We start from the raw sequence: 16104 nt of genomic DNA on the forward strand, positions 1-16104 counted from the left end.
AGTTTGAGCTTTGCACAGCTGGATGAAGATGCTAAGCCTTAAAGCCTTACTCATGAACAAAGCAGGAAATGTGTGAAATTCCGTCAGCATTTGCAGAGGCACTGAGCACTACTGGAGAAATGCTGAAGGACTCTGCAGTCCCTGGCATGAGTGCTATGATGTTTCAGGTTTTTGTGCTGACGTCCATCTCCATGGGAAGAGTAGCTACCCGCATAGAACATTAGACGTGGCAGGCAACCAGGTCCATGCTTGCCCTCAACTGTACACACATTCTGTCAGGTAAATAGCATAGAGGGAAATTCTACCTTGGACTTTTAGTGCCCTGCTGAATTGAAACAAATTGTTTTGAATCTCTTGGCTAGCAGACCATTGGTTGGAGCACAAGTTCATAGAATCCTTAGATTATACAATCCCTATGGTACAGAAGGTGGCTGTTCAGCGCATCGAGTCTGCACCGGCCCATGTTATCTTACCAGAGCCCTATTCCCTTAATCCCATATATTTACTCTGCTAATCTTCCTAACCTACACATGTTCAGACACGAAGAGGCAATTTACTATGGCCAATCCACCTAACCTGTACATCTTTGGACTGTGGGAGGAAACCGGAGCATCCAAAGGAAACCCACGCAGGTAAAGGAAGAACGTGCAAACTCCACACAGTCACCCAAGGCTGGAATTGAACCCAGGTCCCTGGCGCTGTGAGGCAGCAGTGCTAACCACTGTACCACCGTGCTGCAGATGGAGAAAGGGCATCACACAAAATTGGGGTTTCTGTTCAAGGTGCTCTCATGAGATTGCTGTCAAGAATAGAAGCGTTGAGTCTCCAACCAACCAGTAAATTGTAGTAGGTTGGACTCTTAGACCTACCAAGATGGTATTTAAAGGGCACTCAACAACAGTTGTTGCCAGAATTTCTAGATTTCCAATTGGTTCTTTCTGATATGTTCTGTCTTTTTTTTTACCCAGTAATCTCTATCTGCTTGTCACATGTGCTGTTATTAACAGTTGGTATGGAATTCAAGAACAGCAGTAGTCTTAGGAACCATCCGGACCTGTTGGAAGCTACTCGGGGTGCCATATCTAGCACATGATGTACAAGCCAAAACTTAATTTCTTGGATCATTTAAAAGAGCAGTGCATTAGGAGGCTGTGCTTTTCCAGGCAGGCTGTTGCAGCCTACAGGACGAAGTGCATTACTACTGGCTTACAAAATCAATACAGCCCTTAATTTTTTTGCCACTGGTTCCTTCCAGTCTGCTACAAAGATTTCTGTCACCTCTCCCAATCTGCAACACGTGGTTGGAGAAAGCAGATCTCTATAGAATCATAGAACCATACTGCCCCATTTGCCAGGCCTAAACCAGTACATCATTTTCCCCATTGACTACAACAATCAACGGAGAGCTCAGGGATTTTGGTTGGCATCTCTCATGTCTAGGATGCCACTGACTGTATGTGTTACTATCTGAGCATCAGAACACGAACCTGTTGCATTCATGAATAGGGAATGCTAGTACTTCATTAATATCCAGTTGGTATTCAATAACAAAAACATTGTATAAAGTTGTAAAAGATACCCAAGCCACAGTGCTTTTATGCTAAAACGTTCAGGCTTCTGTCCAAGTTCAATCCCTCCAGTAAAATGGCTGTAGGAATAAAGGATGTAAATGATACAGCTACTCCGCCACACCTGAGTAGCGCAGGTATAAACAAAATTCTGTGCATAATATCAGGCTACTGGAGCAAAGGTCAGCTGTCTGGACAGGTCTGGGCAAGAAAACAGCAACAGATGGAGAGCAAATTCAACAATGCTTACAGCAAGAGGTGGGAGGAATTAGTTAATTGTAGTGAGATTCTAGTGATCTTCTCATTCCCCTGCCCTGAAAATCTGTATAAAGCCCCTCTGCATTCTTCACCACTTCCTTAATTAGAGAATTTTGAATCTATTCAGCTAACTCTTATATCAGTGACATAGTTGACAATGCAGCCTGAGAACCTGTTATGAAACCACACTGCAGCCCATAGTGCCAAATGTGATTAAAGCAATTAATTTAATTTCCAACAAAATAATTGCCTTCAATTCATTTCTTACTCAGGTATCAATCCACTGTACTTAAGAAGGTTTGCTACCTCTTTTACTTCTAGGTGATGTTCTCCCAGGACCTCAGCGAAGTTTAGTGCATGGCTGAGGTTGCCTCTGCCAGGAACTTTGAAATGTAAAGGCCTGTCAGGAAACTGTGGGACCTGGCAGTAGGTTTAAGATAACTATTTTTCAAATTTTAGAGAATTGTAAATCCCTACCCTTAAAGAGCAGAAATTGAGTTTCCTTCATACAGTGGTGTGTGCCCTATCATTCTACGTTCAAGCCCTAATGTTACTGTCTTTGTTGGAAATAACTTGATTTACTACTGCAAATCAAGGGCTAAAGTAATTTTACTCCATTACATTTAATTAAAACCTATGATAAAACAAGGAATCGTGATCATCCAGCTTCTTTACAATCATTGAAAAAATGCATTGTTTTCTTTGAAATTATCTTTTGTGTTAATTATACCCTTACTAAAGGATGGGATTATTTTTCTTCCAATGATGTTTCCTCTTCGTACTTGATTGAAGCTATAATCCTCTTGTCCTGTGAACAAAGGAGGACAACAGTTGGTTTACAGTACATTAAAGCCAAGAGTGAATTATGAAATTGCTTTTCATTTATAAAAACAAAATACTGTGGATGTTGAAAATCTGAAATAAAAACAGGAAATGTTTGAAATACTCAGCACATCGGGGAGCATCTGTGAAAAGAGAAACCAATTCAATGCTTCAAATTTCATCAGAACTGTGAAAAGTTAGAAATGTTATAAGCAAATAGAAGAAGGGGAGGATAGGAAAAAGAACAAATGGAAATGTTTGTGACAGGATGGAAGATGGAGGTTAAATGACAAGAGTTGTGGTGCAAGGTCGAAGGGAATCATAATAGGACAAAAAGACAGAAAATGTGCTGAGAGAAGGTGTGAATGGCAGAACAACTGCTATCCAAAAACAAAAGTAAAACCAAAGTCTGCAAAGAGAACGGAAACACCATGGGGGCAGACATTACAGCCATGAAATTGTTGAACTCCGTGTTGAGTCCAGAAGTCTGTAAAATGCCCAATTGAAAAGTGAGGTGCTGTTCTTCCAGCTTTACATTCAGCTTTGTTGGAACACTGCAGGAGGCTGAGCACAGGAAGGCTAGTGTGAGAGCAAAGTGAAGAATTGTTTTTATTTGAACTGGTACTATCTTTGACTTGGTGCTTGCACAACAAGTGGCAACTAAATAATATTGAATCCATCCTAATGCTGATTGTTATCATACTTGGATGGAGCTTTATTGCTGCACCACTCCCTTAAGGCTTGGCATCTCCTCCTTGATATTAATTGAATTTGGTAAATTGTACAGTCTTGGTAGTGGGGGTGGAGGGAAGGCTTGATGTTGCAAAATGGTCATCTTAAACATTTTTTACTCAAAAAAAAAGCTACCGTTGTTGGAGTTAAGATGTGGGTCACCTGGTTGTTATATTTGGAATGCTACCATAAGAAGAGATACTCATCAAATCAAATGTCTTTTATCTGCTTTCCATTGCCAACCATTTTGTTTGGTGGAATCCTGTCGTCATTTTCTATAGCTTATGATTTCAGTGAATCATTAAGGCCATTAATCAAATTAACAACTTGGCAACACGATTTCTAGGGTATTCCTTGGCATTTCCTATTTAGCCAGCATGAAGCTAGATATTTCCTGGACACAACTGTAATTTCAGAAAGATACTTAAAACTGTATGGATGTTTTTATATTAATTTCATCCAAAGAAATTCTATTTTAATTAGTAGTGAATATACTATAATATAATGCATTGTCTTTGTAATTCTAAATTTAATCATTGAAAAGTGACAGTAAACTGAGAGATTAAATTGTTTATAAAATGTCAGTACAGGGCAGATTCACAGGACCAAAGTTTTTCCTATAAATTGAGAACATGCTGTGCAGGGACAGACAGGCCTTACTCAAACAGCATTCCCTTAAACATGTGCATGTGCAGCTGCGAGTCAACTTTAAAGGCACTGCAGAAACTGACCAGCCGGATTCACACCACAAGCTGAAGTTCAAGGGAAAATTTTGTGTTACATATGAAGTATGCTTTGGTTACTTCTGATTTTGTTCAATATCTTTATAAGGATGAACGCGAAGCAAGAGAAAGGGTGAAACGTGAGCAGGATGAGGCATACAGAGTTTCCCTAGAAGCAGACCGGGCTAAGGTTTGTTGATGTCTTTTTTTTAAATCAATTTGAATGGTGTCTAGTAGGGTTACATTTCAACTGGAATTAAGAGCTTCATTTTTTTTTAGACAATGTCTGGTTGACCACCATGATGGAGCAGTATTTATTGTACCAGGAGAAATGTGGCTTAGTGTTTCTAAGTAGCACAGATTTGCCCAGTTAGATTTATACTAAATTCTCTTTGAACTAATTTCACAATTTATCGAAAAAAGGTTCTAAAATATGTTGTTGACATAGCAACTAAAAACATGTTTGAAAAATATAAAACTGGTCTTTTAGAAACAATTTTCTATTATTCTTTCTTGGGATATGAGAACAGGGAATAAATGTTGGTCTTGCCGTTAATGCAAACATCCCAAGAACAAATTAACATCACATTTAATTTTGAAAAACCACTCTGATATTTACAACATTTTCATAAATCTTGTTGCTGGTTTTTTAATGCAAAGCTTTCCAAAGTGCAAGAACAGATATGAAAGAGTAATTTTTAATCAAAAGAAGTAGAAGTTTTAATTTAGTTCCTTGTTTAAATACAAACAGAAAATCCCCTTAATTTTGATTCAATTTTAATTGATTACAAAGGATTTTGGAATAAGCATTTTAATGTTTGTGCTTTTGACCATATGACTTATGCAATTCAGTGTTCCTGGTCCAAAAATGTATTGAAATCTTCGCAGCTTTAGTCATTTGTTGTTCCATTTCACAGTTCAGGCAAAACAGGTGACGAAGGGGCAGTGCTCCGAAAGCCCGTAATTCCAAATAAATCTACTGGACTTTAACCCTGGTATTGTAAGATTTCTTGCTGTGCCCACCCCAGTCCAACGTTGGCATCTCCACACAATGAATAATTTACTGTATTGCAATTAATGAACAAGATATGAAGGGGCCATTAAAAAGACTCCAGGGTTATAGAGAAACCCTTAAATTGCTGATAGGGTCAACATTTATACTGGTCTTTCTGGGCTGTCACTCTAACAAACCCTAATAGTTACCTTCTTGGATCTTGAGTAATATTAGAATATAAACACAGATTTACTCTGAAACCGTGTTTCCTTTCAAACTATCAGTCAATTTCCAACTTCCCTTGCTTTTCAGGTTCTGGAAAGCAGTTTCTCTACCCAAACTCTGTCAGTTCCCCCTTCACTCCTCGTTATGAATCCCTTCTATCTCGTTTCTGGTTTCCAACCCCCGCATTCCCATTACCTTGATCAAAGATATTCTGGATGACTGTGACCATGATATGTTATCCCTTCTTGATTCCTGTATGTGCCCTATTCTATTTTTTCTATTCTTTTAAACATTAAAATTAGATTATTTATTTGTTTTCCTCAGTCTCCCAAATTTCATCATTCATTTTGGAGGAAGTATCTACATGGAAAATTTGACTTCTGACGGGGTTGAAAACAAGCTCCAAAGAATCTTTCCAAAACCACTTACATCCCTGAAGTTTGACATGGCTGCCAACCAGGAAAGGTTCCTACAGCAATGTTGGAATTGTCCGTTAAGTTGGCAGATTGGTTGCATCCAAAGTAAATTGTCCATGATGCAATAAAGGTAAATAATTGTTCCCAGTCCCATTTACCCATAACCCTTGTGCTCACTGATGTACTTTGGCACCCAGTACAGTAATGCCTTTTTTTTTGTTTTGGTTAATTTCTCATCCTTGTTTTCAAATCCTTCTGTGGCTTTTCCCCTTCCTTTTTTTTAACCTTCTAGAACTTTCTGAAATATCTGCAGTCCTCCAATTCTGGCCTATTGAGCATCCTGATTTTAATCACACCGCCATTGGCAACCATGCCTTCTACTATCTTGGCCTGAATCTCCCTCCCTTAAACCCTTTGAACGCTCCTCATTCAAGGAACTCCTCAAAAGCTAACTCTTTTACCAAGCTTTTGGTCAGTAGTCTGAATAGGTGATTCAGTGTCACAGTTTATTTGATAATGCTCTTGTGAATCATCTTGAGTCCTTTTACAACTTTAAAAAGCAGTGTAAAAATTGTTTATGTTTTCCAGCTTTACTGAAACTAACACCCAATATTTTAGCTTTTCAGTATTTCTTTCAAATAAATAGTGCAACCAAAGGACACTTCTATCTTTAATGTTAGAAATGTATTCATGTTAAATAAATTAAAAATGTTATCAAGAAGTACTTGTACCTTTTTTGGTCTATTAATCAGAAATAAACTTGAAAAGATAAAACGGTGCTCTTAAACTTTTTTAAAAGCAGTTTCTTAAATTGCTTTTAATTTGATGTGTTCAGATTCCAATTTATTTGTTTTCTATAAATCAGAGAGAAGCACAGGAAAGAGAAATAGCAGAGCAGGTGCGTCAAGAACAGATTAGAAAAGAACAAGAAGAAGAACGTGAGGTAAACTTTTCTATTAACTGAAAATTTGATATATTAATATTCACAGCAATTTGTAAAATTTGCAGACTTCACTAGGGTGACCTTGCCATCTGCACTGCTTCAAAATCTTAATTGAGAAAAACTACTCTTTAGAACAAGCAAAGAACAGGAACAGGCCCTTCGGTCCACCAAGCCCACACCGATCACGTTGTCCTATCGAGACCAACTGCCTGTATTCTCTATTTCCCGCCTGTTCATGTGTCTATCCTGTAAGTCTTAAATATCACTAACGTGTCTGCCTCAACCACCTCACTAGGCAGTGCATTCCAGGAACCCGCCACTCACTGTGTAAAAGACTTCCCCCACACATCTCTATTGAACCATTCCCCCCTTACCTTGAACTTGTGCCCCCTTTAATTGTCATTTCTGCCCTGGGAAAAAGCTTCCAACTGTTTACCTTATCTATGCCCCTCATAATTTTATAAACTTCTATCAGATTGCCCTCAGCCTCTGACTTTCCAGGAAGAACAATCCCAGTTTATTCAATCTTTTCTCAGAGCTAATACCTTTCATGCCAGGCAACATCCTGGTAAATCTTTTCTGTACTCCCTCCAAAGTCTCCACGCTCTTCTGGTAAAGTGGCAACCAGAATTGGACACAGTACTCCAAATGTAGCCTAACCAATGCTTTATATAACTAACATAATTTTCCAACTTTTATGCTGGATGCCCCGGCTGCTGAAGGCAAGCATGCCATATGTTTCTTCGCCACTTTTTCCACCTGTGTTGCCACTTTTAAGGACTGTACTCCCAGGTCTCTGTGTCTATGGTCCTGATGAATTTGCCATTTATTTTATAGCTCCCATCTGAATTGGATCTACCAAAATGCATCACCTTTCATTTGTCCAGATTAAATTTTATCTGCCATTTCTCTGCACAATTTTCCAGCCTATCTATATCGTGCTGTATTCTCTGACAATCTTCATCACTATCCGCAGCTCCAGCAATCTTAGTATCATCTGCAAACTTGCTAATCAGATTAGCAATGTTTTCTTCCAAGTCATTTATATAAATTACAAACAACAGAGGTCCCAGCACTGATCCCTGTGGGACACTACTAGTTACAGACTTCCATTCAGAAAAACACCCTTCCACCACTATGCTCTGTCTTATATGGCCAAGCCAGTTCAGAATCCATCTATCTAGTTCACCCTTGATCCCGTTGATTTAACCTTTTGCACCAGCCTACTATAAGGGACCTTGTCAAATGCTTTACTAAAGTCCATGTAGATAACATCCGTGGCCCTTCCCTCGTCAATCATTTTGTCACTTCCTCAAAAACCTCAAATTAGTGAGACACGATCTCCCTTGTACGAAAGCGTGCTGTCTGTCATTAATCAGATCATTCAGTTCCAAATGTATATAGATCCTATCCCTAAGAATCTTCACCAGCAATTCTACTCTCACTGACATCAAATTCACTGGCCTATAATTACCCGAGTTATCCTTACTGCCCTTATTTAATATATCTTTTTCTCTAAAATACTTCTTGTTTAAACAGTGTGCCCTTTGTTCCATCGGTTCGAAGCAGTTACCTTGTGCAATATAGAGGGAGCTGGAATAGCATGGATTAATGATTGCATCTCTATCCACTTTAAAGCAATAACACATTTGTGTGGTACTTTATCAGAATGAAACATCCCAAGGCACTTCACACAAATGTTATAAAACAAAGTATAACACTGAGCCACATAAGCTATTAGGTCAGATCCACTCTTTACAGAATTGTTTGCCTTTTCTTTCAATTTAATACCATCCTTAGCTTCCTTAGTTAGCCACAGACTGTTCACCCTTTTTGTAGAGTTGTCTTAGCTCAGCCTTCAACACCATTATTCCTTTGAAACTTATCTCCAAACTCTGTGGCCTGGGGATCAGCTTCTCCCTCGATGACTGGATCCTGAACTTCCTAGTCCACAGGGTGCAATCAGGAAGGATAGGAATACCTCCTCCCTGATCATCCTCAACACCAGTGCCCCACAAGGCTGTGTCCTCAGCCCCTTGCCATACTCCTTATACACCTACGACTGTGTAGTCAAATTCCCGTCCAACTCGATTTTCAGGTTCACTGATGACACCACTATAGTGGGTCGGATCTCAAACAATGACGAGACAGAGTACAAGAAAGAAAGAGAGAATCTGGTGAACTGGCTCAATGACAATAATCTCTCCCTCAATGTCAACAAAATGAAGGAGATGGTCATCAACTTCAGGAAGTGTAGTGGGGGACATGCCCCTGTCTACGTCAATGGGAAAGAAGAAGAAATGGTTGGACTTCAAGTTTTTAAGTGTCCACATCACCAACAACCTATCCTAGTCCCTCCACAACACACTATAGTTAAGACAGACCACTAATCCACCTACTTTCTCAGGAGGCTAAGGCGATTTGGCATGTTGGCTACTACTCTCACCAACTTTTACATATACCCCATGTAAAACATTTTTTCTGGATGTATCACAGTTTGATATGGTTCCTTCTCTGACCAAAGACTGCAAGAAACTACAAAGGGTTGTGAATGAAGCTCAGTCCATCATGCAAACCAGCCTCCCATCCATTGACTCTGTCTACACATCCCACTGCGTTGGAAAAGCGACCAGCATAATCAAAGACCTCATGTCTCCCATATTGCTCTCTTCCCCCTTCAGATTTTTGAATGGACCTACCTTATATTAAGTTGCTCTTTCTCTACACCCTAGCTATGACTACAGCACTACATTCTGTACCCTCTTCTTTCTTTCTCTATGAACAGTATACTTTGTCTAAAGAAACAATATTTTGTCGCAAGAAACAATACTTTTCATTGTATACCAATACATGCGACAATAACGTATCAAATAAAAAAAAACAAAATCGTGTCAGTTAGGATTATATCTGCTGGAGTTAAAGGAGGATTCTCATAGAAACCTATACAATTCTAACTGTGCTAGTAGATGCAGGGAGAGTATTCCTGATTGTGGGCAAAGTTCAGAACTAGGGGGTCACAGTCAGATGGATATGTGATAAACAATTTGGGACTGAAAATGAGGAAAAATTTCTTCACCCAGAGTGTTTAAGCCTGTGGAATTTGCTACCACAGAAAGCAGTTGAGGCCAAAACGTTGTTTCCAAAAAGGAGTTAGATACAGCTTTTGGGGCTGTTCTACAAATGGCTTCAGCATGGTAGCTGGAAAGCTGCTTTGGTTAGTCAGGGGCTTTATAGGTGTTCATCCATCACAACTTACAGGAACTCTGACATGAGAGGGTCCAGCTGTAGCGAGGATACAGTGGTGCAGCTAGTTTCCAGGCACCATGGAAGGCAACCAAAGTGCAGATCTTCTAGGGTCATGAAAGGATAACATGCCTCTGCCATCATGCTGCTCTTATAATCTGCAAGAAAGCAGACTATATTAAAACTGTTTACGGTTATGGATTTAGAGCCTGTGTGGCCCTAACAAATACATGCATCAGAATTGCTTTTCAAGGTGCACCCAATTTCAGTGCCAATTGAAGTAGCCATGTGTTCCATGCTTGAAAGTAGTTTTTGATGCCATGCATCAGAACCCACAAGTCGATAATGGACCCCTTCACTATTTCCGATGAGTTGCAGTGGCCCCCTGTCTAATACGTTCAGAAATATCTTGTGCTGATCATTCAGCAGGCAAAGAAAGAGACAAGTTACATTTATAACTCAGCACTCGTGACTTTTTTTGGAGTCACAAGTAGGCTTACATTAACACAGCAGTGAAGTTACTGTGACAATTCCCCTAGTCACCACGCTCGGGTACACTGAGGGAGAATTTAGTATGGTCAATGCACCAAACCAGCATGTCTTTCACACTGTAGGAAGATGCACCTGGAGGATACCCAAGCAGACATTGGGAGAAAATGTAAATTCCACACAGGCAGTGATCCAAGCCAGAAATCGAACCCGGATCCCTGGCACTGAGAGGCAGTGGTGCTAACCACTGTGCCCTGACCTCAGGACATTCCAAAGCTTTCAAGCCAATGAAGTATTTTTGAGATGCAGTCACTGTTATAAATGTTGAAATGTGGCAGCTAATTTGTGCAGTTTTGCCTTCTCTGGATGAGATTTTCTAAACCAGATCTCCCATAGTGTTGCTCAGAGAGACTGATGCAGTTTATCTTTTGGTGAAAATAACTCAACGCGTATGTATTTTGCACTATTTTCAGCATAAATTAAATCTTGCACTTCTGCAAGTCACTGGCAAAATAGGGAAGCAGTACTGCTGAAGGTCACCATGTAGATGACTGCTTAAAATTATGACTCTGTTAAATCAATTTATTCATACAAAATATGTCCCTGTAGAATTTGTGATTTGATGTTGTCTGAAGCAAATCATTGTAATGCAGTTAAATGTGATACGACTGTTAAGGTCAATATGTAAGTTTTTGAAGCAGAAGATAATTTATTACCAACAAAAGGAGGCAAGTTAAAGGTTTGTTTTAAGAGGCGAGAAACAAAGCAAAGCCTCACTCTCAGGATTGACAAACAGGTGATTTAATTTGTGTTTAATCAATTATTTGGTTCAGGAGTTACTGTCAATGGAAAACAAACATTCTTATTACTTACCAGTCAGGTGATACCTTGTTCAAAACTCAACAAACCAGTTGGACCTTTCTTACTTTTTATTATTTATATGCATCAGTACTTTTAAATTGATCACATATGGCAAGCAAACATCTGTTTTTCTTTCTCAGACAGTACAAGTAGAGGTCCTGACCATTCATTGCCTTGTTGCAAACAGAAAAAAATAAGTTTTTTTTGCATTATTTGCAATCTTGTCATTTCTGACAAGGCCTGTATTTTTGCTCATTCCTAATTATCCTAGAGCTTGTGATGGAGAACTGCCTCCTTAAGTACAACCATGGTTCTGTTAGATGGGGAGTTCCCCAATTTTAACCCATTGATAGTAGATAATGGACAAGCTTTGGAGAGCCAGAAGATGAGTTATTCAGTGCAGACTTCCCAGATTGAAATTGGCTCATGTTTATTACACTATCTTTCTTAAAAGCCTTCATTATTTCTTCATTTGTATACCCAGCTACGGCGTAGCTACTGTTAGAGGCTTATAAAGTACTCCCCACTAGTGACTTCTTGTTATTTCTTATCTTCATCCAAGCTGGTTCTGAACCAGACCATTTCCCACTACTGGACTGATCTTATCCCTTATTAAAAGAGTTATTCCACCTCCTTTTCTTTCTTTCTATTCTTTAAGATGTTGCATACCTATGAAAACTCTGTTCCTAGCCTTAGTCCCTTTGCAATCACATCTGTATTATGGCTATCATACCCATAGAACATTACAGCACAGAAACAGGCTTTCTTGGCTGTGCCAAACCATTTTTTTGCCTAGTCCCACTGACCTGCACCTGAACCATATGCCTCCACACCCCTCTCATCCATGTACCTGTCCAAGGTTTTCTTAAATGTTAAAAGTGAGCCTGCGTTTACCACTTCATCTGGCAGCTCATTCCATACTCCCATCACTCCCCTCCTAATATTCCCTTTAAATTTTTCCCCCTTCACCCTTAATCCATGTCCTCTAGTTTGTTTTCTCCCCTAGCCTCATTGGAAAGAGCCTGCTTGCATTCACTCTATCTATACCTATCATAATTTTATATAACTCTATCAAATCTCCCCTCATTCTTCTATGCTCCAAGGAATAAAGTCATATCCTATGAAGGAAATAAAGGAGAGTATTATATTAAAAGCTGATGTGTTCAGAGTGGCTAAAAATAGTGGGTGATTAGAAGATTGGGAAAGATTTAAAAATCAACAAAGAATGACTAAGAAGGTGATAAAGGAAAGATAGAGTATGAAGCTAAACTAGCACTAGATATAAAAAAGGACAGTAAAAGTTTTTACAAATATATAAAGAAGAGCAGGCTGGCTAGAGTGAATATTGGACTCCTGGAGGATGAGCGGGAGGGATTTAAGAACATAAGAACATAAGAAATAGGAGCAGGAGTAGGCCATCTAGCCCTTCGAGCCTGCCCTGCCATTCAATAAGATCATGGCTGATCTGTCGCTGCTCAGTTCCACTTTCCCGCCCTCTCCCCATAACCCTTAATCCCCTCTCTTATCAAAAACCCATCAACCCGCGTCTTAAAAATATTTAGTGAGGCAGCCTCCACCACTTCAACGGGCAGAGAATTCCAGAGATTCACCACCCTTTGAGTGAAGAAGTTCCTCCTCAACTCCGTTCTAAACCGCCCCCCTTTTATCTTGAGGCTGTGCCCCCTAGTCCTACTGTCCTTTTTGAGCGGGAAGAGTCTCTCCACCTCTATCCTATCCATCCCATTCATCATCTTATACGTCTCAATGAGATCTCCCCTCATTCTTCTAAACTCGATGAGGAAATGGCTGAGGCTTTAAATAAGTTTTTTGCCTCGGTCTTCACGGAGGAGGACACGAATAGTTTGCCGGATATTAAAGATAGAAGGATGGTAGAAGATGAAGGCCTAAGGGCGATTACTATCACTGGAGAAGTAGTGCTTGATAGACTAATGGGACTGAAGGTGGACAAGTCCCCAGGACCGGATGGAATGCATCCCAGGGTTCTGAAAGAAATGGCAGAGGTGATATGGATGCCTTAGTAATTATTTATCAAAATTCGCTGGACTCCGGGGAAGTGCCGGAAGATTGGAAAACGGCTAATGTTACGCCGCTGTTTAAAAAAGGTAGCAGGCAAAAGGCAGGGAATTATAGGCCGGTTAGTTTAACATCTGTAGTTGGAAAAATGCTAGAATCCGTCATCAAAGAAGAAATAGCGAGGCACCTAGAAAAGAATGGTTTGATCGAGCAGACGCAGCACGGATTCGTTAAGGGGGAGTCGTGTTTGACGAATTTATTGGATTTCTATGAGGATGTGACTAGTGCAGTAGACAGAGGGGAACCGGTGGATGTGGTGTTTTTAGATTTCCAAAAGGCATTTGATAAGGTGCCTCGCAAAAGGTAGCTACAGAAGGTTAGGGTGCTCGGAGTTGGGGGTAAGGTGTTAGCGCGGATAGAAGATTGGCTGTCTAATAGGAAGCAGAGAGTTGGTATCAGTGGGTGCTATTCTGGTTGGCAGTTGGTGACTAGTGGAGTGCCGCAGGGATCGGTGCTGGGGCCTCAACTGTTTACCATTTATATAGATGATCTGGAGGAGGGGGCTGAGTGTAGGGTGATGAAATTTGCTGATGACACAAAGATGAGTAGAAAATCAAATTGCGTGGAGGGTATGGAAAGTCTGTAGAGAGATCTGGATAGGCTGTGAGTGGGCGAGGACCTGACAGATGGAGTATAAGTGTGAGGTTATCCACTTTGGCAGAAATAATAGTAGGAGGGATTATTATTTAAAAGGCGAAAAGCTGCAGCATGCTACGGTGCAGAGGGACCTGGGAGTCCTTGTGCACGAGTCGCAAAAACCCAGTTTGCAGGTGCAGCAGGTGATCAAGAAGGCAAATGGAATGTTGGCCTTTACAGCGAGGGGGATAGAATATAAAAGTAGGGAGGTCTTGCTGCAACTGTACAGGGTACTGGTGAGGCCGCAGCTGGAGTACTGAGTGCAGTTTTGGTCGCTGAACTTGCGGAAGGATATATTGGCCTTGGAGGGAGTGCAGAGAAGGTTCACTAGGCTGATACCGGAGATGAGGGGGTTGGCCTATGAAGAGAGACTAAATAGACAGGGTCTGTGCTCGTTGGAGTTTAGAAGGATGAAGGGGGATCTTATAGAGATGTATAAGATAATGAAGGGGATGGGTAGGGTAGAGGTAGAGAGATTCTTCCCGCTTAGAAAGGATAGCAGGACTAGAGGACACAGCCTCAAGATAAGTGGGGTGGGGTGGGGGTGCAGTTTAGATTGGAGTTGAGGAGGAACTTCTTCACTCAAAGGGTGGTGAATCTCTGGAATTCTCTGCCCGTTGAAGTGGTGGAGGCTACCTCGCTAAATATATTTAAGTCACGGGTGGATAGGTTTCTGATAGACAGGGGAATTAAGGGTTATGGGGAGAAAGTGGGAAAGTCCACTTCAGATCAGCCATGATCTTACTGAATGGTGGGGCAGGCTCGAAGGGCTAGATGGCTTACTCCTGCTCCTATTTCTTATTTTCTTATGTTCTTATGTTATGTTCAACCTTTCTCTGTAACTCAGTTTCTCAAGTCCCGGCAACATCCTTGTAAACCTTCTCTGCACTCTTTCAACTTTATTAATATCCTTCCTGTAATTAGGTGACCAAAACTGCACACAATACTCTAAATTCGGCCTCACCAATGGCTTATACAACCTCACCATAACATTCCAACTCTCATACTCAATACTTTGATTTATAAAGGCCAATGTAACAAAAGCACTCTTTATGACCCTATCTACCTGTGACGCCACTTTTAGGGAATTATGTATGTGTTCCCAGATCCCTCTGCTCTACTACATTCTTCAGTATTCTATCATTTACCTTGTATGTTCTATCTTGGTTTGTCCTTCCAAAGTGCAATACTTCACACTTGTCTGCACTAATAGCCATCTGCCATTTTTCAGCCCATTTTTCCAGCTGGTCCAAATCCCTCTGCAAGCGTTGAAAACCTTCCTCACTGTCCACTACACCTCCAATCTTTGTATCATCAGCAAATTTGCTGATCCAATTTATCACATTATCATCTAGATCATTGATGTAGATGACAAACAACAATGGACCCAGCACTGATCCCTGTGGCACACCACTAGTCACAGGCCTCCACTCAGAGAAGCAATCCTCCACTACCACTTTCTGGCTTCTTCCATTGAGCCAATGTCTAATCCAATTTACTACCTCTCCATGTATACCTAGTGACTGAACGTTCCTAACCTCACATGTGGGACCTTGTCAAAGGCCTTACTGAAGTCCATGTAGACAATGTCCACTACCTTCCCTTCATCCACTTTCCTGGTAACCTCCTCAAAAAGCTCTAGTAGATTGTTTAAATATGACCTACCACACACAAAGCCATGTTGACTCTCCCTAATAAGTCCCTGTCCATCCAAATATTTGTACATCCTATCTCTTAGTACTCCTTCCAATAATTTACCTACTACTGATGTCAAACTTACTGGCCTATAATTTCGCGGATTACTTTTTGAGCATTTTTTAAACAAGGGAACAACATGAGCTATCCTCCAATCATCCGGCACCTCACCCGTGGATACCGACATTTTAAATATATCTGCCAGGGCCCCTGCAATTTCAACAATAGCCGCCTTCAAGGCCTGAGGGAATACCCTGTCCGGTCCTGGGGATTTATCTACTCTGATTTGCCTCAACAGCAAGCACCTTCTCCCCTTTAATCTGTATAGGTTCCATGACCTCCCTACTTGTTTGCCTTATTTCCATGGACCCGTTCATTTCTATTTGTGCTGTCTGTAGATGAAGGG

The 16104-nt window shown here is 40.6% G+C and overlaps 1 protein-coding gene across 1 annotated transcript in view; it reads left to right on the forward strand.

The window, feature by feature from the left end:
* Positions 1–16104, forward strand: part of faf1 (Fas (TNFRSF6) associated factor 1) — a 312720-nt gene that overhangs the window by 267467 nt on the left and 29149 nt on the right. The window contains exons 16-17 of the mRNA XM_080195485.1: positions 4212–4292; positions 6603–6680. Of these exons, the coding sequence (XP_080051611.1) occupies positions 4212–4292; positions 6603–6680 (159 nt within the window). The remainder of the gene's footprint in view (positions 1–4211; positions 4293–6602; positions 6681–16104) is intronic.

Source organism: Carcharhinus amblyrhynchos, chromosome 9 (assembly GCF_965287045.1).
Source record: "Carcharhinus amblyrhynchos chromosome 9, sCarAmb.v2.hapA, whole genome shotgun sequence".
Classification (NCBI taxonomy): Eukaryota; Metazoa; Chordata; class Chondrichthyes; order Carcharhiniformes; family Carcharhinidae; genus Carcharhinus; species Carcharhinus amblyrhynchos.